Consider the following 21,703-nt stretch of genomic DNA (forward strand, 5'->3'; position numbering starts at 1 on the left):
CGTCCAATCGCTTCTGTTTTATTTTCTGTGTTTCAGATTACACTTCACCAGAACTAGTATGTGGTATAAACCAAATCAAACTGTCCTATAGCAAGTGCCAGTTGGAGAAGATGGGTTATGATACTTCAGCGATACATCTACGAGATCATAGCTGTACAAGCTTCATTGAAAGAGACGAGAAAAGTTACGTCACAATCGAAATGTTGCCAAGAAGTGGTTACTGTGGAGCACAGTTCCAAGTAAGTACAGCGCCCAATTGTGCGGCGAAAGTGGTGGACGTCCCAACACAGAGGTAGAAAAAGCACCATCACTAAACACCCTTTTTACCACAATCATAGGTTGGCAATATTTTACCGCCCCGCTTGCAAATGAGCATGTCAACAAGTCATTTTGCCCGCGGATATTCCCTATCACCACCAAACGCCCACAAGCAAATTAGATCAATAACGCACGACTATTGTGCATATACAGTTCTTAGGGAATAGAGATGGGCACATTTTTGGGTGGATTTGGATCCACGGTGGACCGGCCGGTTCCTTTGTTCTGCGCGGATCAATCTCTAAATGAGCGATTCGCGTTTTGTGGATTTTTTAATTATTATTATTACCAACGCATTCCGCCGATTCAGCAAACCGTTAGGCAGATACTTACGGATCCGCCGACGGATCGCTGAACCTGCGGATTGGATTCTACAAATCTGTCCACAGGTTGTATACAATGGCGGATTTTGATGAATTTTGCACGGATTGAAACTGACCACATCCGTTTGTGGACTTTACACCGCTAAACGGATTTCGGGGGTAACATCAGCGAAAATCGGGGGAAACAGACTTGGGTGGATTCGCCCATCTCTAGTAGGGAATAGATTGGTAAATTGGAAAAAAATATAGCGCGGTTAAATATTTCCCTAACACCAAATATTATTACAGATTAGTGACCTTGCAGCCAGAGGCGGACACTCTAGCAGCTACGAGTTTGTCCTTGTCAATCCGCGTGGGGTGACAAGGTCATAAGTAGTAGAATAATATTTGGCAACTAGCCGTGTTCTGCATCTCAAATCTCATTGTTTGCATCATGACTATTAAAATTGACATTCGGCGCGGTTAAACAGTCAATTCGGGCTGTGTTTGTTGGCAGCAGTGTTAACATAACTTGCAATATTGGAAATAACAGGATAAAAACAAATATTTGTGAAAATAATTTTATTTTGTATTATATTTAGATAAAAAGGGAAAAATAAATACATTTTCTACGGCAGAAAGTGCTTCATATTTTGTGATAACTAATATGTTCATAAAATCAAAATCATTGAGTCCTCAAATGGGTTTAAAAAATAAAAATCAACATTTATCGCAAGGGCAGTACAAAGGACTTGGGGTCATCCTTTAAGGTTGGAGGAAAGGAGATTTCACCAGCAACAAAGGAAAGGGTTCTTTACAGTAAGCCAAGACAAAGCGCTGTAATAGCATGAAACGCGTAGAGCAGGAGGTGGTGATGTAGCCTGCTGCCTAGTGTGTGTCTCATACCATTAAAGCCTTTTGTATTACCGGATTCGTTTGGACCTTGACTGATTGCTGTGGCGCCGGCTTTTCACCTCTATTCATCTTCTTTACAGTAAGGGCAGTTAAAATGTGGAATTCACATGTGGAGCCTGAAATGGCAGATACAATAAATATGTGCAAAAAAAAAAAGTTGGACTTCTTTTTAGAAGGGAAAGGTATACAGGAATATACCAAATAAGTAAACATGGGAAGGATGTTGAAACAGGGAATAATCTGATTGCCAATTCTTGGAGTCAGGAAGGAATTTATTTTTCCCCTTATGAGATATCATTGGATGATATGACACTGGGGTTTGTGTTTGCCTTCCTCTGGATCAGTATACTGTAAGTACAGATATAGGATAAAGTATCTGTCGTCTAAATTTAGCACGGGTTGAACCTGATGGACACATGTCTTTTTTCAACCTCATCTACTATGTAACATGAGAAAATGATATAGATCTTTGAAGTAATTAGTTATTTGCACCCAATGATCCCAAAATATGGCATTCCATTTGAAGAAAGTGTTTCCTTAACTAATAACATTACATAGTAACTTCTTAATAATATAAAGTGAAATAGCAATACTTTTTTTAACTTACGTTTAAACAGAGCATAAACTGTTCATGATGTCCAAAGATGAGGCTTGTAGCTTCTTCATAGCTAAATATGCAACCTGCAATATATAATAACCACAGTATATATACACGCATGCTCCATATCTTGACAAATAATATAGCCCAAAATATGTTTGATATATACTTAGTTATAGAAGTATGAAAAACATTATTATCCAAAGAGAGACAGTTCCCAATGATGTCCATTACTACTCCATCATGCCCCATTTATGCATATTTCTTGTAGGCAGGTAACTGGTCCATATGAATCAGCCCACCGACATTTTAATGAGACCATCAGGCATGTCATGTGGCCCAGGCAGTTCATATAAATGTATTTGTGTGTAATAACAATTACAGTATATGGGGGTTCAAATGTTTTCAGCAATGTACATCAGGAGTTGTATTGAATGCATAGGGGTCCAGTCTACCCCCTTCCAAGCCACTCTCATTGAATGCATAGGGGTCCAGTCTACCCCCTTCCAAGCCATCTCATTGAATGCATAGGGGTCCAGTCTACCCCCTTCCAAGCCAGTCTCATTGAATACATCAGGAGTTAGCCTGTACTGTAGAAGGGCAGAAATAACTATAAAATAGTTAATTACGCATGTTAATTAAGTGTATGCTCAGCAGGCTGTGTGGCTGGTAATGATGCAATTCCGCATCTATTGCAGCTGCCTCGCCAACTTTGAGGCGAGGAGGAAAAATCTGCCAGTTATTTAAAACGGTTTTGCCTTTTTGCATTAACGGAGCTAGTAGAATTCCAGCGAGTTTGAGCCATTTTTGTCATACCGCTCGGATTTGCAGAACCCGGAATGAAACCGGTTCTAATAAAGCCAGAGAAGGGCTTTCAGAACACGGGAACCTGCATATCTGAGCAAAAAGGGCTGTTTCCGCCCGCCATGCACTTCTCACGGCTCTGTACTAGAATATCCCCCAATTACTTTCATTGAGTTAGCCTCGTTAAGGTCAGTAATTTCCAATTACAATGTTATTAATTGTTTCAGCATTCGGAAATCTTTCCTGATTTCAGTCCCTGGAAGCTGACACTGTATTTCTGAAGCAAAGGACATTTTTAAAAACTTATTTGAAATATGCATTAAAAAAAGGGCCAATCCTCACAATTTTGCCGATCACACGTACCATCTCTCTCAGTTTTAGTGTGGTTATGTATGGGCTGCACATACGTTACATTAAAGGAGCAATACAAGTGTTTTTTTTGTTTTTTTTTAAATACAGGTTTAAAGCCGGAGGTCTTTGGGGTTGAACCCCATCATTTTCAGCTCCGGGAACCCCCTGCTTCCAGAGATACTTACCTCCAAAAGGGGTGCCGGTATCTCTCTACAGTTTTCTACAGTGTAATGCCCCATGTCACGTGGACCAATAGGAAGCTGCACCAAGGGATGTCACAGCTTCCTATTGGCCTACAAGAGCTTTGAAAGGCAGCCATAATGTGAACCCTGCAGTGACTACCGGCACCCACTATGGAGGTAAGTATCTCTGGAAGCAGCGGGTCCCCGGAGCTGAAATTAATGGGGTTCAGCTCCGGAGACTCCCCTGCTTAAATTCTGTATAAAAAATGCACAGAAAAAAAATGGCTAGATTGCCTCTTTAAGCAGCGAGCGCATTTTATTTTGGGAGGTAGGAGAATTTATTATGCATGGGAATCTTTCACACTAACAGCATCCCTTTCACATTTTCAGACAAATGCATCACATTTAACTTACATAAATACAGTATATCTCATACCAAAATCTGATGGCTTAATTAAAAGAAGTGAAGCTCATGTAAACTTCTACTGTGCTTATCCAATGAACATGGAAGTCAGTCTGTGGATAGCAGTAACTCCCCTGGTCAGGTAAGTTACTTCCATGCGGAATAAATCTTCAGTCCTGAAATTAGATACATATATAAAATACCTTGTGGCAAATGCCATTATATTCTCTTATATACAGTATGCATAGAACGTGTGTACCATACGCACATTCTAATGGTGCATTATACATACAGTGTATGATGCATCGTTTTTACCAACTTTGTATAGTATACAGCTGTATGTTTTCCCTTTCAAGTATGACTGGTAATGGAATAGTCATTTAGATTATATATTTACCACTATATTTACCATATATGATAGGCTGTCTCTAAAATAATTTCCCTGGAACACAGAGGCAATCCACATGATTCAGGTTTAAATATATATATATATTTTTTTTTCATTCTGTTCTAACATCTTCTTTAAATGTATATACTGTACTGTACTACAAATGTAATCAGTAGATAATAACAAATTAGATAGTACAACTATTTCTTCCCCATCTGGAAGTGAGAAGGCAGAGGCAGCCTGTAACCTTCAAGACTGTTTAAGGGTTTGTATGTTTGAGGCCCAGAAAGTATTGGCAGTCAATAGATAGACAGATGATAGAAGGTCAGATATAGGGTCTGCAGATAAATTTGCATGATGAAATAAATTGCACTAATGTAAACTTGCTTTAATGTAATCCCTTCTACTTATAAGTGGCTTCAGCCAGTGGTGTTACACTAATGCATGGGTGGTCTTCTCCAGCCCTCAAGGGCCACCAACAGGTCAGATTTTCAGGATATCCCTGCTTCAGCACGGGTGGTTCAATCAGTGTCTCAGTCATCCTGACTGAGCTACCTGTGCTGAAGCAGGGATATCCTAAAAACCTGGTTGGGGACTGGAATTGGCCACCCCTGCACCAATGCATCCCAGGAAAAGCTGGACATATTCCCAGACTAATACTTTGAATCCTTACCAAAACAATCTTTTATTTCATCAATACATTTAATTAGCAAATTCTTCCAAATTTTTTTTATAGCACTGTTAATTTTTTTGTTGGTGGAACGGGAAGTTATTCTGCAAAGATGGCGCTTTTCCGATATTCTGATTACTCCATGCCATATGAGGGCACAGAGGTGTGGTTAACCACAGAATCCATGCTGTACGTTGGAATAATGGTGGAAGAGAACAAAGAGTCCAACTTTGCCTTGGTCATGAAGAATTGCTATGCAACACCTACATCTGAAAACTGGCATCCCGTTAAATACTATATCATTAAGAATAAGTATGATTCCATTTTATGTCTGCTAATAGACTTACATGTTAGACTTGATATGATGCTCTCTTCAGTAAATCGAAAAAAGCTTATTTTATAGCATGCTACTTGCTGAATTCATAAATACAAAAACAGGAAAGGGGAGGGACACTCCCACTTGTGATGCTAACCAGGAGCAGACAATTACTTTGTACGTAATAAATAAATAAACATCTTCATTGCATAAGACAGTTCATGAGACCAAGGAATCCAAATAGTCCACCAATAAACACACTCCCATGTATATGACCACTAGCCTGATAGGTAGATCTTATGTGGTAGTCTGGGTACTGTGTGGGACTGATCACATGAATGAAGTAAATGAATTACTCACTGCTGACCTTGAGGATATCCTGGTCCTGTCAAGCGTGCTCCTACCGGGAAGTATATGGAGAAATTGCATTCATAAATAAACAGTTGACTACTAACGGAGGGGAAATTCCAGGCATGGACCAATAATGTTTTGGGGTCTTCCATTTCTAAAAACAATAGACTTGGGTATAGATTCGTTATTTTTTATTGAACATGTGTAGTTTTACTGGGTAACCTTGTATAACACGGAGGTACAGATGTAGTCAGACCGACTTTGGATGAAGCTGCGGCTTAAAAATACAAAAAGCAGTGACAGCCCCGACTTCCCCCGGCACACGCTGTGCTGTGCTCCATAACTTGGGAATGGGACGCCGCCCACAGCGAGGTTTCGCCGCTATGGGAGGGAGCCGCATCTGGAATCCCATGGTTTTCCCTGGCAGGAAGAAAATAAGTCTGGCTGCCTCTGTAATTCTATTAGTACATTTAGCTTTATCGATTTCACTGTGGAAGAAGCAGAACAAAATCAGGGAAAGAAATTATTCTTGTTGCTCAATGCTACAAAACAAGCAGCTAATGAGATTTCACCTTTAGATATTAAGGCACATATTGCTTCCCATGATCCCCCTCATGAAAATAAACAAACGTGTATTCTAGTTAAAAACATGAAAGACCCCCAAAACAAAGAAATTACAGAGAGGAAATGTTGAATGTTCTTTGCCGCTATTTCCTTGTAATGTTTGAGTTAGAAAAATAAAACAATTTCGGCAACAAAATAAAAACAACGTTTTATAGCAATAATAACGAAGGCTGCGATGTGCTTGTGACCTCTTCTTTTCTGGTGGATACATAGTAAGGTGAGTGAGAGTGGTGGTCAGGGGGTCACAAAATGCTGAGGAAGACCCAGAAAGGGTTGAAACGTTGGATATTTAATAGGTCAGTAATACATGCATTTTGTTTACTCTATTTGGAGTGCTGCTGCATTTTCCTTATCTGGATATAGACATGGATAGATATGCTACAGTAGATGGATAGATGTGTTATACAAGGTTAGCTCTACTTTCTCGGACACTTTTTTTCATCTTCATTTGCAAGGTTATTAGAGAGCAGTTAATAATCACAATTAATGTCTTGTTTTAATGATTGAGGTGTACTGTAGTGCCGACGAGTATTCTAAAACAAATCTGGGGCAATCACCAACAAGACCCGGGTACATGCTGGGTACATGCTGGGTACATGCTGCAACATTTCAGTGACATTTCTGCAGACAGACTAATGGCCCATTGGATTAATAGTGGGGGTCTCTGGCAGTCCCATTCAAACTGACCCCTGCTGTGTTAATCCGATGGGCCATTAGTCTCTGCAGAAATGTCACTGAAATGTTGCAGCATGTACCCAGCATGTACCTGGGTCATGTTGGTGATAGCCCCAGATTTTCCAAGGCAAGTTTAAGGCAAGTGTTAGAATACTCGTCGGCGCACCTGCATATTTATTAAGTAGTGCTATTCCATAAGACATTTTACAACCCTTCACTTGAACGTGTCTTATTAAATAGTACCACAGGTAGCAGCTTACATAAGGGTATGATGAGTTCTGCTTATTTGTAGCTACTATCATTCTTTCAAGCGGTCTGGTTTTTCTATAAAAACACTATCAATTCTATTTCCTTAGCTGCCCCAACCACAATGATCCGACCATCTCTGTAGCCCAGAACGGGGTTTCCCTGCAAGGCCGCTTTTCACTTCAAGTCTTTACATTTATTGGAAGCTACAACCAGGTTTATTTACACTGCGAGATCCGCTTGTGTGACAAGACATCGGAAACATGTAATCCTGTAAGTAGTAGCATATTGTACACGTACACCATTAATGACAGTGTAGTCCATATTACTAAGCAGTCTTCATTCATAAGAAACCTTCCAGCGTTGGATAACACCTTGCAGCTGATTGACTTGAACGAGCTGGAAGCGTCTTTCAGCACCAGAAGGTGCCTTATGCCAGAACCCTGTAGAGTTGATATGCTCCTACTGCCTATCTTTCAACATCTAGTATAGTTAAATGTAATTTACAGTATTTGCTGCCAGAGGGGTCATTAACGCATTGATGGCCAGAGAAGTGGGTAAACATAAAAAGGATTTGTCATTAATGTGGTATCTAAAATAATACCAAGTACTGTACATGAAAGAAAGGGAGAGTGGATGTCTTCATGAAATTTGAAATGAACAAAACTGTCCTGGCCCACTTTGCAAAGAACTTTGATTCTGGGAAAATCTGCACATTAGGGGAAATAATCAGACTGCACAGGGAAATAATCAGTGAGTTTCCGGTTGTGTGGGCTTGAAAGTTTCTTGCCCATTTTCTCCGTAAAAGGTAGTTTGCAATAGTTCATGGATTTAGCCCTAGATTTGTGGTTAGTTTTGATAACAGTTGAAAATGAAAATGAATGAACACACACATATATACACACGTTATAGGTGGCGTCGTTACTGTCGATAGAGCTTAGCACTGCGCATGCGCAGACTGTTTGCCGGCATCTCAGGTTGCCAGGGATACAGTAGAGGGCTCTTGTGTACTGTTGTGGTGCGCGGTGTCTCTTCCCGATTGGCGCTCCGGCTTTCAGCGCTTGTTTGTCTACTGAGCATGCTCGGCATGTGACGCGCTGCTTCTCCGACGCTGGGCACTTGGGCGCTGATGTTAGAGCGGGCTGCACTGATTACACTATTGGCTACTCCCTGTTCGTAGATGAAGACAATATATTGCTATACAGGTATCGGTTCATGGTGCTGAATGCTATTACTGATTGATTGTTGGTGATTGGTTTTTGTCTATTGTGGTGTATCATGGGTGGGGGTATATATGTATGGTCACTGTCCCTTGTTAGTTGCACAGCCCTGAGGAAGCTCTCCATGTGGGACCGAAACGTTGGCTTACGTGTATTTATGTTTTGAATACAATTATCTTTGGATTAACCCCTTGCAGTTTGCTGTCTCCTTACTGGTCCTTGGACTGGTTCAGTTGTTATACAGTATATACACACACATATATAGCAAATGGAAATACAGCTGTATGCTCATTAGCATGTCTTAGGCAGGTCTGCAACCCCACCTTTCACCATTATCACCCAGCACACAGCACTTCCACTGCAGCAAGGGATTCTGGGAAATGACATGCAAATGAGCACACAGTGCCAATTTTTGCTTCAAAACCATTTTAAACATGGTTCCCTATATATATATATATATATATATATATATATATATATATATATATATATATATATATATATATATATATATATATGTCAAAAGGAGTGCTTCTGAGTGTGGCCAGATGTATACAACAAAAGACAAAAAATACCCAATGCTACATCCAATGTGACAAAATGAATAGTTAAATATACTTCAATATTAGTATTCTTATGAGTAAGGGTCATTTAGTGAAACCCTTTGGCCAAAATGTTCAACTGGTATCAGCTGTTTGGAGGTTGGTGGCCCCTCCTCCCAGGGTTTAAGCTCACCCCTCCCCACTTTTTAAGTATCAGGTTTTTTCATGTTCCTGTGCAGGACAGGTCCATTGTGGCCATTCTCCCTCCACTGCAGAGGTTTATGAGACTGTTCACAGGTAGTGTTAGGACCTGCATACTGGTCATGCTTTGGCGTGGCTGCATACTGGTCATGCCGTGACGTGGCTGCAGGCTATAATGCTTCGGCCAAAGGGTTTAACTAAATGTCCCTTACTCATGAGAATACTAACATTGAAGTATTTAACTATGCATTTTGTCACATTGGATGAAGCATCTTTTGTTGTATACATTGAGCCACTTCTTTTGATATATATGTGTGTGTGTGTGTGTGTGTGTGTGTGTGTGTGTGTGTGTGTGTGTGTGTGTGTGTGTGTGTGTGTGTGTGTGTGTGTGTGTGTGTGTGTGTGTGTGTGTGTGTGTGTGTGTGTGAGAAGTGGTGGGTTCTGAGGTTGCAGGGTCTGCTCACAGCAAGTTTCAGTACTTCTGTAAAGTTTACCAAGAAACGTATACATACTGTAAATTGACACTGCAACATTCCCTCCATCGGTGATACACTGTATTGCTGTGAAATGTGCCATTTCTCATATATATATATCTATCTATCTATATATATAGATAGATAGATATATATATAGCCATAGATAAAATAAAGTGAATAGCGCATTATTATAATAAAACTAACCATGTTAACATTTTATTTACAGGAATGTTCTGGCAGGAGATTGGGTTCTAAAGATGATGGAGCTGCCACAAAGAATTTAAGTTTGGGACCTCTGCGTCACAAGGGTACAAATTAGCACATTGTATTTTACTTTCTATGTGCAGCTAAATGTGGGGTCAATCGTTGTGATGCCACAGTGTTCTTAAGCATATTAAGCTGTGCAAGCATATATAGTAATGATGCATTTTTACATATAATTATTTTATTAGGGGGGGGGGGGGTCACTAAATTACAGGTTTGATAATCACATATTTTAAGGATGCTTAACTGACCCGCAAAATCAATGCATGAGAACAATCAGTATAGATGTTCAGCAATTCAAGGTTATCCATGTACCATATATTTATATTAAAATATGTTATTTAATTTACAGCATCTGCAGTACTGGCAGAACCCCAAAAAGCACCTGCAGTTCTGTCTTCAGGTAGAGGTAAGGGTTATTCCAACAGTATCTGGTGAAATGAAACATAGCAAATGTGAGAAGCAAGTGTATTTCTTAGCATCTTAGCATCTTATGTAACCCTCACTGCCCGGCCCGGTCCTTAGGGACTTTACATCAGTATCTGTGTTATTGGCTGCTCAGGATGCGCTACCGTATTCAGGGTGCATGCTGGGCGTTGGTAAACAATGATTGGCGCCAGGAACTTTATTATCTTGTAGGCACAGTCCCACATTTAGTATACAGAGGTCATCTTGTATTTCCAATGGAGTATCCTTGGCCTATATTGTTTTTGCGGCTTCCCTAGCTGCCCCAATCTCGGCATAATAGGAAGGTGCTGAGGCTTTGTATTTATTAGGCTACGTACCTAGAGAGTCCCTCTGCTCGATAGCGCTGGGAGCACTCTATATCCACAGGGCCCCAGACAGGCCTTACACTGCTCCCTCATTGGTCAGCCTCCTTATATCAGGGCGGCCTGCCACTACGTGGCCTTTTGGGTGAGAGCCAGCGAGGGGACTCTCCGGTGGCGCTGGTCCAACCATGCTTAGGGGCTGTTGCTTGGGGAGCTCCATCTGAGCATAGTTTGTCTCTCTCTGCATATCTTGGGAGTAATGCAAGACTATCTTGGTGGGATGCTATATACACTGAGTACTTTCCCTAACTGAAAACAATAAAGGGGATGGGAACCTATTATATGCATAAGGGCTTCCATAACTATTCACAGTCAGATCCCTCCTCTTCAACTCCTCCTGGGATCTGCCTTCCAGAAACATCCCCCTTCTATTTACAGCCTAGCATGATGTCACTGTCTCCAGGAAGAAGGGGCGGGGCTTAACGTCTGCTTCAACCCAAGCACCATGTGATAGCTTTCCTATCACACGGCGCTACTCTGTGTGAGCCTACGCAGTTAACCCTTTAAAGGCTCCAGTAATCCCAGAGGGGGGTTAACACTTGTAATAAAGATGTTGACAATGTTCCCTTCCTACACCTGTATTGTGTTCTAACTTTAGGCTTGCGGTTATTTACTTACTGAACCCGTTGATAATACACTGTCTGATGTGGTTTATATAGTTATAGACAATAGCTGGATAGCACTAAGTATACTTAAGAAGAATAGTGAAGTATGCATGGGAGTGCTGAGATGTGCCTTTTGTTCACTGGCTTAGCTTTGGATAATAAAATCCCTGATGCTGTATACTCCCTCCATTGGGAAATATCATTTTGCTGGCTATTGATTCAATGCTTATTGTTATATGGGTTCTAAGGGAAAAAAAACAAAACAGTGATGAATACATTTAAGGTCATTTTATACAGTGTCCTCAAAAACTTTGCGAGATATTAAACCTTAGCGGCAATCCAAGCGGTCTGTTTTTTTTTATATAGTGTTGAAGCAGGGGCCTCCACAGCTGAACCCCATTAATTTCAGCTCTGGGACCCCCTGTTTTCTGAGATACTTACAGTACCTCGATAGGGGATGCCGGTAGCCGCTCAAGCTCACTAACTGGGGTTCACTTAATGACCGTTTTTCAAAGCGCCCGTGTCCTGCAGGCCAATAGGAAGCCGTGACATCATCCGGTGCAGCTTTCTATTGGACATCGTGATGCGGGAGCTTGAAACTTGCAGTAGATACCAGCACCCTTCTTTGGATGTAAGTATCTCTCAAATGAAGGTGTCCGCGGAGCTGAAATAAATAGGGTTCAACTCCAGAGACCCCCTGCTTCAATCCTATGTAAAAAAAAAATTAAGAAATGAAAAAAACGGCCCGTTTGCATTGCCTCTTTAAGATGGATCTATGTAATTTTATATTTTATTCAGATGATGTTTAACAGTCATACATTTGTCTGGCCCCGATATTTTTATAAGTTGACTTACTACAATGTATATTGTACTGTGCAAAATGCCGGTTGACATATGTTTGTGTTTATTTTTCAGCAACAACTGCATCATTGGCCTCCCTGATATTAACTTTCTATTCTTTCCTAATGATATCTGAATGAAAATCTGACTGGTTGACATTTAAGAAAACAACAATTACAGAATACAAGCGGCACAATCAACCAATAGACATACATTCAATGATCATGCGAAGAGAAGCCCTTTAGAATGGCAGTGATTTTGAGATGATTGAAACGTTTAATAAACTGAGTAGAGTACATCATCGCCTTTTGTTGCATATCTGGATTTTCTTGTAATTTCTTCAAATAAAAATACCACTTGTGTAGTACATACACACGTCTCCCGGCACCCAATAACGGGGCCTGTATCTCGGGAAGCAGGGGGTCCCCGGACCTGAAATCAATGCGGTTCTGCTCCGGAGACCCCCTGCTCCCGCACACTAGTATTAACATTTTTATTAAAACAGCTTCATTACCTTAGCGGCTAGTCATTCAGAGTTGTTGTTTATTTTAAACGCTACAAGTATTTTCTCATAGTACAGAACTGATTTATTAAAAAAAACACACATGTAGGATATTGCTTGGTCTGCAGCTTTAAGTAGCAGGCAATGCACAGTGCGTTGTAATCTCCCTATATCCTTAACATTGAACATTGAATGATTATAGTAAAACTGGTTCCTATTAAAACACTGTCAAGGAATATAATAGAATAAGTTAATTTCCTTTTATCCTTTAAGCCTATAATTGTAATGCAGGTGCTTATTATTGATAACCCTTTAGCAGCGGCCTCGTCTAACCCGATGGGTAGCAATCAGTTTGCCATGTTTAGCATTTCCCATTGTGGTATGAATTTACAATGCAGAGCCCTCCTTAATTAATATCGTTAATACCAGTTTACTTGGAAAGAGAAAGGCAGAAGCACTGTGCGAATGCTGTAAAATTTGCATCACAACATTTTGTTCATGGTTCTTTTGTAAATGTAGCGTTTTTGCAAAATTTCATATTTCTCCGAATTTATCTCATTTTGCCAATTTCACCACAATGTCACAATTTTTGGGCCAGAATATAACAAAAGTGGCAGTATATATACCACATACCTTGCACACAGGCTTTTAATGCCTGTCAAAAAATGTTTGCAAAGCTTGAAAAATTTCCAGACATTTTTGAGGACAAAAAACAGGCACATTTCACCTGATTTGCAAACGACAGCAATCATTTTGCACATATTTAGCCTAATGTGTTGCTGCCTCCCTGGCTGAGATAGGGTGAAGGACACTGTACACTTTCCTTTGTGTGCCATATATTGTTTTACCACATGTATTGTGTCATTTTCATCCATTGTCACATTCTACGCTAAGTTTCTGTTTCAGAGAAGTTACAGTATCTAATAATGATCTTTATTCCTCAGCCTGGAACTTTACAATCACTGAAACATTTGTTCTTCGGCTATCAAGAATATCTTAATCGTAATCCTTTCATACGCTGCATACATATTGTTTAAATCCTGTGATCTGTAGAAGCCGCCTGGAGTTTTAGGGCTTACATTCAACAAGCCCTGAACTAATTCCAGTGACATGTATAAGGCCTCGGGCATGGTCAGCGCTTAGGCACTGACCCGTGCTGAGCCACGCTTACGCTCGGCAGTGAGCCCCTGCAGCCGCAATGAGAGCGGCTTTAGCAGGGGCTTCCGCAAGCGTGCGGAAGCGTAGGTCCTATCAAAAAAAAATTTGAGCGCTCACGGGAGCGCAGGGCCGGTCACGTGAGCGGTTCGCCCAATGAGGGCGAACCAGCTCCGTGACGTCACTGGCCCGCCCTCCCGACACGCCCCCGGATGGCGCGCGAACTAAGGCCAGGGAAAGCACCCGCTTTCCCTCAGCCTCAGCGCACCTCCGCACGGCTGCAGTCACCATGGACTCAGCCTAAGGGGTCTCATCTGGATAATTAATACAGATTTTATCCAAATCTGACACCAATATGTATATTAAATGTATTTGTTAAAGTTAGTGATCAGTAAGCTTCTGTGTGATGTCACTGTGTGATGTCACTGTGTGATGATGTCACTGTGTGATCAGTAAGCGCTTGTACAGCCAGAGTCCCCCCTCCCCACCTCCTCTTATCTTTATTGGTTCCCTGATAAGGACAGGGTGGGATAAGGGGTCAGAAAACACTTGAGTGACAAACACTTCCCCGTCCAGACACCCCTAAGAAATTCAACTGTCCGACTAGTGGGATTTCTTCTCATTTATTTTTCTAAGAGTTTTGATCTTGCCAATTTTCTGTTAATTTTTTAAACATATGTGGAGCGTGGCACGCAGGGTCCACCCGGGTCCTACCCAGCAGCGGAGGGGTCCCACTTGAGTGAAAATTGGGCCCGACTGCTGGCGGGACCTAACTTCTGGGTTCGGACCACCGGGGCAGATTACCCTCCACTGTCAGGCCCAGGACTGATGTCCCTCCCCCCCCCCCCCCCGTCAGCGCCCCTGAGTATACTGCATCTATATGGATAAATTAATTTATTCTTGCTGGGCTCTTTTAGTAATGTTGAGATAATGACAGTACGAGCAGCTGCCCTGTATTCTTTTGACTGTCCAAATGCTAGGGAGCTGCTGTGACAGTAGATGGTGCAGTGGAGCCATTTGTTTAAAGAAAAGAAATTAAGAAGGAAAGAAAAAAACCTTTCTGAACTTTTCTGTAGCCTGAATAATGGGAGATGTATGTATGTATTTATGTATATATGTACTGTATGTACGTGTGTATGTATATACAGTATGTATGTATGTATATATGTACTGTATGTACGTGTGTATGTATATACAGTATGTATGTATGTATGTATGTATGTATATATGTACTGTATGTACGTGTGTATGTATATACAGTATGTATGTATGTACTGTATGTACGTGTGTATGTATATACAGTATGTATGTATGTATATATGTACTGTATGTACGTGTGTATGTATATACAGTATGTATGTATGTATGTATGTATATATGTACTGTATGTATGTATGTATGTATATATGTACAGTATGTATGTATGTATGTACATCTTTATTCTAGATTTCAAGAATCAAACCCAGATTCCGTAATATTACACTTATAGCAAAATCTTTGTATTTCATACAGAGACCGTTAAAGGAACAATTCATGCTGTTTTACATGTTTTTACACAGGGTTGAAGCATGGGGTCTCTGGGGCTGAACCCCATTAATTTTAGCTCCGGGCTCCCCCCCCCCTTCCAGAGATACACACCTTCTCCATCTGGCATACATACCAAATTCTATTTCTGTTTGAAGGGATAGACGGAACCTCTGTCTGCTTCCATAATGCTGCAATCTCGCACCTCGTTGCCATTGCAAAATGAGCACGTAATCTGTTCTGTATTCTGGATAGCCTCTCTGTTGGCCTGTTAAAGGAGAAACAGCCAGGGGTCCAGTGGAATTGTGAGGCCCAAAATCCTCTATAGCCAATCTCTAATTTGTTCCCATAGGAGCCGCACCCAATGGCAGGACCACAGCATATGTAACAGATCAGCTTCCCCTCCACATTGTTTTGGACACAATGGGGAGTAACCTGGAATAAATTGGGAGAATTTCAGCAGGGTGATGTACCATCTCATTAACACTTTATATGCGTTCTCCTTTAAAATCGTACAGATCGAGGCAGGAATATCTCGTCCCACTGCTCTTCCTCTAGGGTCTCCCCTAGGTCCGTTCCCATTGGGACATTTATGTAAAAAAATTTAGGGTATGAGGTACCAGAACAGACCACTTCCTTGAACACACCATGGGGGAATGGGGGAGAAGGGATTCCTGCTCAGCTGGTGCCGTATGGGTAAATATATAACAGGTGAATCAGTCTAGGCAGGTTTTGACCCAGTCTATTGGCCAGCATTTTAGAGAATATTTTTATATTCAAATTAATTAGAGATATCGGCCTGTAGCTTTACAATTTGTCGGGTCTTTTCCTTGTTTGTAAATTAGTGAGATGGACGCTTGGAGCGTCTGGTCTGGGAATAGTGCACCTGCTAGCACTACATTAAACATGCGGAGCATCTAGGGGGCCAGCAGATTGATAAACTTTTTGTAATATAAATTAGAGAATCCATCTGGGCCCGGGGCTTTTGAAGGTTTCAGGTGTTTAACCACCTGTAAGAGCTATTCCAGTGAGAAGTCCCGCTGCAGAGCCTCTCTCTCCTCTCCACCAATCTAGGTAAATTTGAATCTGCTAAGAACTCTTTAAGAGCCCGCATTGTATTGGTATTATGTGTGACCTTCTCCCCGTTATATAGGTTCTCGTAATAATTTTTAAATTCTTCTACGATTAAGTTCGGGTTTGAGGTCACTATGCCTGACTTCAATTTGATTGCATGTATATTATAGCTCGAGGGTTTATTTCTCAACTTGTTTGCTAATAGGGTATCTGGCTTATTTGCTTTCTCGTAAAATTTCCTCTTTGACCAACGCAAAGACTTTTCAGCCTGGGAGGTGAGCAGTCAAATCCTTAAGCGTATCTGCCCTTCCTTTATTCTTGTGTAACTCCAAGAACTCTGACATCTTCTTCTGAAGTGTCCTAATTTTTACTTCCCTCTCTTTCTTTCGTCCTGTCGCCATGCTAATTAATGTACCCCAGAGGGTCGCTTTATGAGGCTCCCACAGAGTAGACTGCGAATTTAAACTGTCTTTATTAATCCTAAAGAAATGCTCTATCTCCAATTCGATTGTGTGGCTGACCTCTGGGATTTGTATTATTGCTTCATTTAACTTCCAATTTGCTCCAGGCCTGTCTAGACTAATTTGAGAGCGTGATCCGACCATGAAATATCATGGATCCTAGCATAGGATACCTGCGAGACCTATCTATTTGAAACAAAGAAGTACTCAATTCAGCTATAACTTGTGTCGATGTGAGAAGAAAGTAAAACCCCTTCTCCCCTGGGTGTAGCTCTCTCCAGATATCAATTTACTGGAATTCTTTTAATTCCGCTATTTGGGTGGCTGACCTTTCTTTTCTTACACGACGTGCTTGGGTCGACCTATGTATCTCTGGATCCAGGACCCTATTAAAGTCTCCCGCCAGAACGATATGTCCTTTGGCTAATTTCCCTAAGATTTAAAAAACAATTGGTAAAAAATGACGGGTCGTGCTCACACGGGGCGTAAACATTCGTGATCGTTAGTTGTTGCCCCTGTATCGAGCCTCTAACGATTATATATCTACCAGACTTGTCTTTTTCCATCTGTTCCAACACAAAGGGGCACCTGTTATGAAACAGTATTGCCACTCCTCTTTCCTTGACGGTAGCTTATGATAGAAAAGATTTACTAAATTCTTTGTCAAAATATTTGGGGTAACTAGTACTGCTCAAGTGGGTTTCTTGTGCTAGAACTCCGTCAGCCTCCATCTTTTTATATTCCATCATGGCCACCCGCCTCTTATTGGGGCTATTGAGTTCCTTGACGTTGTGTGAACCTAAGTTCAACGCCATTTAATGAGTGTTGGCTCACTGCTTACCTCTCATATCTCCTGACCCGAACCGCACAGAGGAAGCCGCCGCAGCCTCTGAATTCTGACTCCCCCACCTGGGAGGTTTAGGACTCATGAAGGACAAGAACAGGTGAGGACGACTGGATATAGGGATGGACATGGGGGCCAATGCAAAAACACATACAAATAAAACAGGAGCCAGTATCGGCCTTATATGGACCTGGCTCCACTGCCCTTGGTTTCCCGGCCCCTCCCAGAACTGAACCAGGAGAGGTTCTGTCGTCTGAGCCTCAGGGAGACCGAGGTGCCCAAGGGACTTTTATGGGCCTCAGGGGGCATCCCCAGGCCCTTTATATCTGGAGCATGTGAAGAACCACTGGGCATGTATGCTCCTGACTCATTCCCGGCATCTCCAACTAGTGATACTATATTGCTACTTCTAGAGCAACCCTATTTCCTCTTATTATCCAGATCTATCTCCTTCCTCCCCAACATCTGTGTGGCTATCCTAGACGCCATTAATAGCCGTACTCCTGAGAGAAAAGTCCAGGAAGAACTCCTGTTCCCTATTAACTCTCTATCCCCCCTACTCTTGAAGTGTGGCTCCGTTGTATTCCCCAATCTGCTTTCCTAATGCTAATCGCCACAGAATTAAATAATTTAATTCATAATATCGCTTGTTGTAATACTACCTTCTGGTCAGCAGAGGGAGCTGTCACCTCATTTTTTGCCTGGAGTCCCCTGGCTTACTTTATCATCCAGGGCCAACCTCTGGAAAGAACCCTATGATCTTTGCTCAGATCATAACTTTGCGTTATCCCTATGGTGGAGAAGTTTACTATTATCCTGAGGAGGGAAGAGACTGAAAAGTAGCAGAGTAAAAACAAAACCAACAGAAACAGCTAATCAACCCTATATTGTGACCTGAACTCAAGCCTGATTCTTAATAAACTTGCCTCTAACAACCTTAACCCTTTATTAACTGCTTAAATCTACTGAACTAACTGTTAACGTGACACAGTTACCTATCTTCCTCCTTGCTCTTGCTCCTAATTAATACCCTCCCCTATTGCTAACTTAGAGTTGTGCCCTTGATCCTCTGCCCGCCACCTCCCTTTCCCATCACACCTAGGCTGTGCCTTCTGAACCTCATAGCTTTAGATCCTGGTCTGGGAGGCTCATGTGACTACTATCCCTTCCCTCTATTCCACCTTCTACTAATGCCCTATCCTCTCCTCCTGCATAGCTTAGCCCTGTCCGACTCGAGCCTGATACCTGCTGAGTTTTGGGCCCTTCTCAGCTCCCCTCTTATCTCCCCCCGACATCTGCTATCCGCTCCCCTTCCCCAAACCTCCTACTCTTCACCTATAGAATCACCTCCTGTCCTAACTGAATCTGTCCCCTCCCCCCTGCCATCAACCGTGGACCTTCCATGTCTCTTCCCCATGACCCTGCAGGAGCCCCTCTCTCCCGTTACATGACCCCCCCCCCTCCAGTCTCATAACTATGGCGGCATCTCCGGTCATCATTTCGGCTCTCCGCTTTCAGTGCAAAGTCCTGGAACAAAATCTATATTGGGCAGAAAGTATTAATCTGTTTGGAACAAAAGCGCAGTGTTTTTTAAATCTTAATTGGATGGGGCCAAGCACAACGGTGTCTCTTTAAGGCCGAGTCCATAGACGGACATGCCGTGCTGAGGAGTGCGGACGCTCCGCGCTGAGCCCCTGCATCCTCAATGAGGATGCCTTGAGAGGGGGCTCACGCGAGCGTCCGCAGGCGTGCTGACGAGTTGGAGGTTTCAGCCGAGCGCCAAGCTGTTTTTCAGCGCGCTGTCGGCTGAAAACCTCCAATCACAGCACAGCAGCGTCAACGTCACGGCGCCGTGACGTCGGCGCCGTGACATTGACGTCAGTGCGTCGCGGGCGATTGGCCCAGCGATGTCACTGCCCCGCCTCCAACCAACTCCCCCCCGGCTCCCTGCGCGCACGCTGGCTCGCCTGCAAGTCCGTGCAATCGCGCTGACTGATGCAGGCGAGCCTCAGCGTTAGCGCGCCTCCGCTCTCCCCATCCCTCTGTGGCCCGGGCCTAAGTCTTTAATTTGCCGCCTTTTCCTTGCAGCCCCGCGGGGAGCCCCCATCCCCCCCACGTCTTTCCAGGTTGCCTCGGGAGAGGGTTCTTCATCTGTTTGGTGAGTGACATTCTCTTTGATCCCGAGTTTCTTTAGGAAGGCACCCCCTTCTTCCAGAGACCTCATAGTTAAAGCCTTTCCGCTATTGAGCACCAATAGTCCAAAAGGGAAAGATCCATCGGCATTTCACTCCTCTCTCCCTCAGGATCTTAGTGATCGGCTGGTAGTTGGTAGATTTTTCTTTTTTTTTTAGGGCTCTGATTGTGACGTCCTGCTTTTTCTCCTGGTCCCTATACTGGATATATCCCTCCTTAACTCCTGCAGCTCTGATTCGAATAGGGATTTTAAATCCATAAAGAGTGTTTTTAGGTCTTTTATAAAATCACTTTTTGTGACTATCTCTCTCTCTCAAGGCTAGGGCTCCTTTCCCTACCCGATTCCTGCTCAGAGTCTGAGCCATATTGAGAAAATGCAGCCGCCGATCTTCCCGTCCTATCCATTTCTGGAGTCTGATGATATTTGGATACATCCGGCTTGTTTTTTTCTACGGAGAGATCTTGTGCGCGGTTCTCTTAGTTTTCGGGTCTGATAGAATGCTTAATTGGGTCGCTTTGAAGATAATTGATGCCGGGTTTGACGGAGCGTCAGATCTAAGCCGCCATATCCCTAGTGGTCGCGCATGCATGTTTTGAACATTTATAATGAAATAAAGTCAAAGTAAGAGATTTATTCCAGTAATTGAACAATTGCCCTTTAACTGTGCAGGTCTCCTTTAAATGCAAAAGACGGGATGTGCTTTGCTTTTTTTTTTTTGGTTAGTATAATTTTGAGCCTTCTCTGACTCCGTCTGCACCTCTGAGATGGTGATTGGGGATGAAGCCTAACAATGAAGACTCCTTCTGGTGAACCTGACATCCATCTTGGATTGGAGTTATGGTGTGTTACTCGGGCGCTATCTCTAACCGTCACTTGGTTAATGGATATGTATTTTAAAGATGTGAAGGGTATAATACAACCTTAATCGGAGTTCTCTTGAAAAGTCCTCGTGTGACTCAAATTACCCCACTAGGGTCTATCCTGGACCCTTGGTATATATGAAACAAAAGAAGAGATGGGGGAGCACAATGTGAGGGGGATGTAATAACTTTCGCTGACGGTCAATATGGTGTTTAAGACTCTATTGATCCCTCATAGAAAGAAAAACTCCTTGGATAGGGAGTTTGTGTGATCACAGGGTTTACTGCTGCGGCACAGTTTATTCGAGCATTTGCCCGTTCTGTGCCGCAGCAGTAGCCTGGCGCGCGCCCGAGTGTGACGGGCGCGCGCCGAAGCAGCGGAAGAGCGCCCTCCGATCGGGGCGCTCTCCCTACCGCTGCCGGGTCCGCCGGGTCCCCCGGAACCCCCTGCCGCTGTCCCGCGATCGCGGGACACCAGGGCTCCCTCGGGGAGCCCTGGACGCGCGTGCAGGGGGCGCAGGCTCCCGAAGACGCGTGACCGCGCGTCTATGACGCGCGGCACGCCGAGGGGCGGCCACTAGCAAGCCGGGAAATCTCCCGGCTTGCGGATCTGGCCGCACTGCGATAAAGTGTGTCGCCAGTGTAGATGGAAAAATAAATAAATAAACTTACACGGCCTTGTGTAAGTTGTATCCCATCAAGGTTTCTTTTACTTCTTTTCGTGTCTTGTTTCTGAATGGTGGTACTTCTTTCTTTCTGGTCCTTTTTTTCTCCTTTGGGTCTGTGGGTTCTTGACTGTAGTTCGCCTCTCGTGCGGATGTAAGTGTAAACAATAAAAGAAGGCAATTAGGCACATACATACACAGGTCTGCTGCGGTATGGGGGTGGAGCAATATGATATTGCATGTATCCAATACTGATAAATAATATCCCACTCACACGGCCTAATGTGAGTGATCTCTTATATC

The 21,703-nt window shown here is 42.8% G+C and overlaps 1 protein-coding gene and 1 long non-coding RNA gene across 4 annotated transcripts in view; one reads left to right on the plus strand and one right to left on the minus strand.

The window, feature by feature from the left end:
* Positions 1-12,407, plus strand: part of LOC142463373 (uromodulin-like) — a 36,435-nt gene extending 24,028 nt beyond the window's left edge. For all 3 annotated transcript variants that reach the window (XM_075566028.1, XM_075566029.1, XM_075566030.1), the window contains 7 exons: positions 37-239; positions 3,861-4,015; positions 4,998-5,243; positions 7,254-7,416; positions 9,809-9,890; positions 10,199-10,255; positions 12,197-12,407. In XM_075566028.1, coding sequence (XP_075422143.1) covers positions 37-239; positions 3,861-4,015; positions 4,998-5,243; positions 7,254-7,416; positions 9,809-9,890; positions 10,199-10,255; positions 12,197-12,261 — 971 coding nt within the window. In that variant the 3' untranslated portion in view covers positions 12,262-12,407. The remainder of the gene's footprint in view (positions 1-36; positions 240-3,860; positions 4,016-4,997; positions 5,244-7,253; positions 7,417-9,808; positions 9,891-10,198; positions 10,256-12,196) is intronic.
* Positions 2,156-15,651, minus strand: LOC142463375 (uncharacterized). The gene is made up of 3 exons (XR_012787427.1): positions 15,439-15,651; positions 3,907-4,049; positions 2,156-2,216 (listed from the first exon to the last, which is right to left on the minus strand). It is a non-coding gene; the product is annotated as an uncharacterized LOC142463375 (long non-coding RNA).
* Between the last annotated feature and the right edge of the window lie 6,052 nt (positions 15,652-21,703).

Source organism: Ascaphus truei, chromosome 11, assembly GCF_040206685.1.
Source record: "Ascaphus truei isolate aAscTru1 chromosome 11, aAscTru1.hap1, whole genome shotgun sequence".
NCBI lineage: Eukaryota > Metazoa > Chordata > Amphibia > Anura > Ascaphidae > Ascaphus > Ascaphus truei.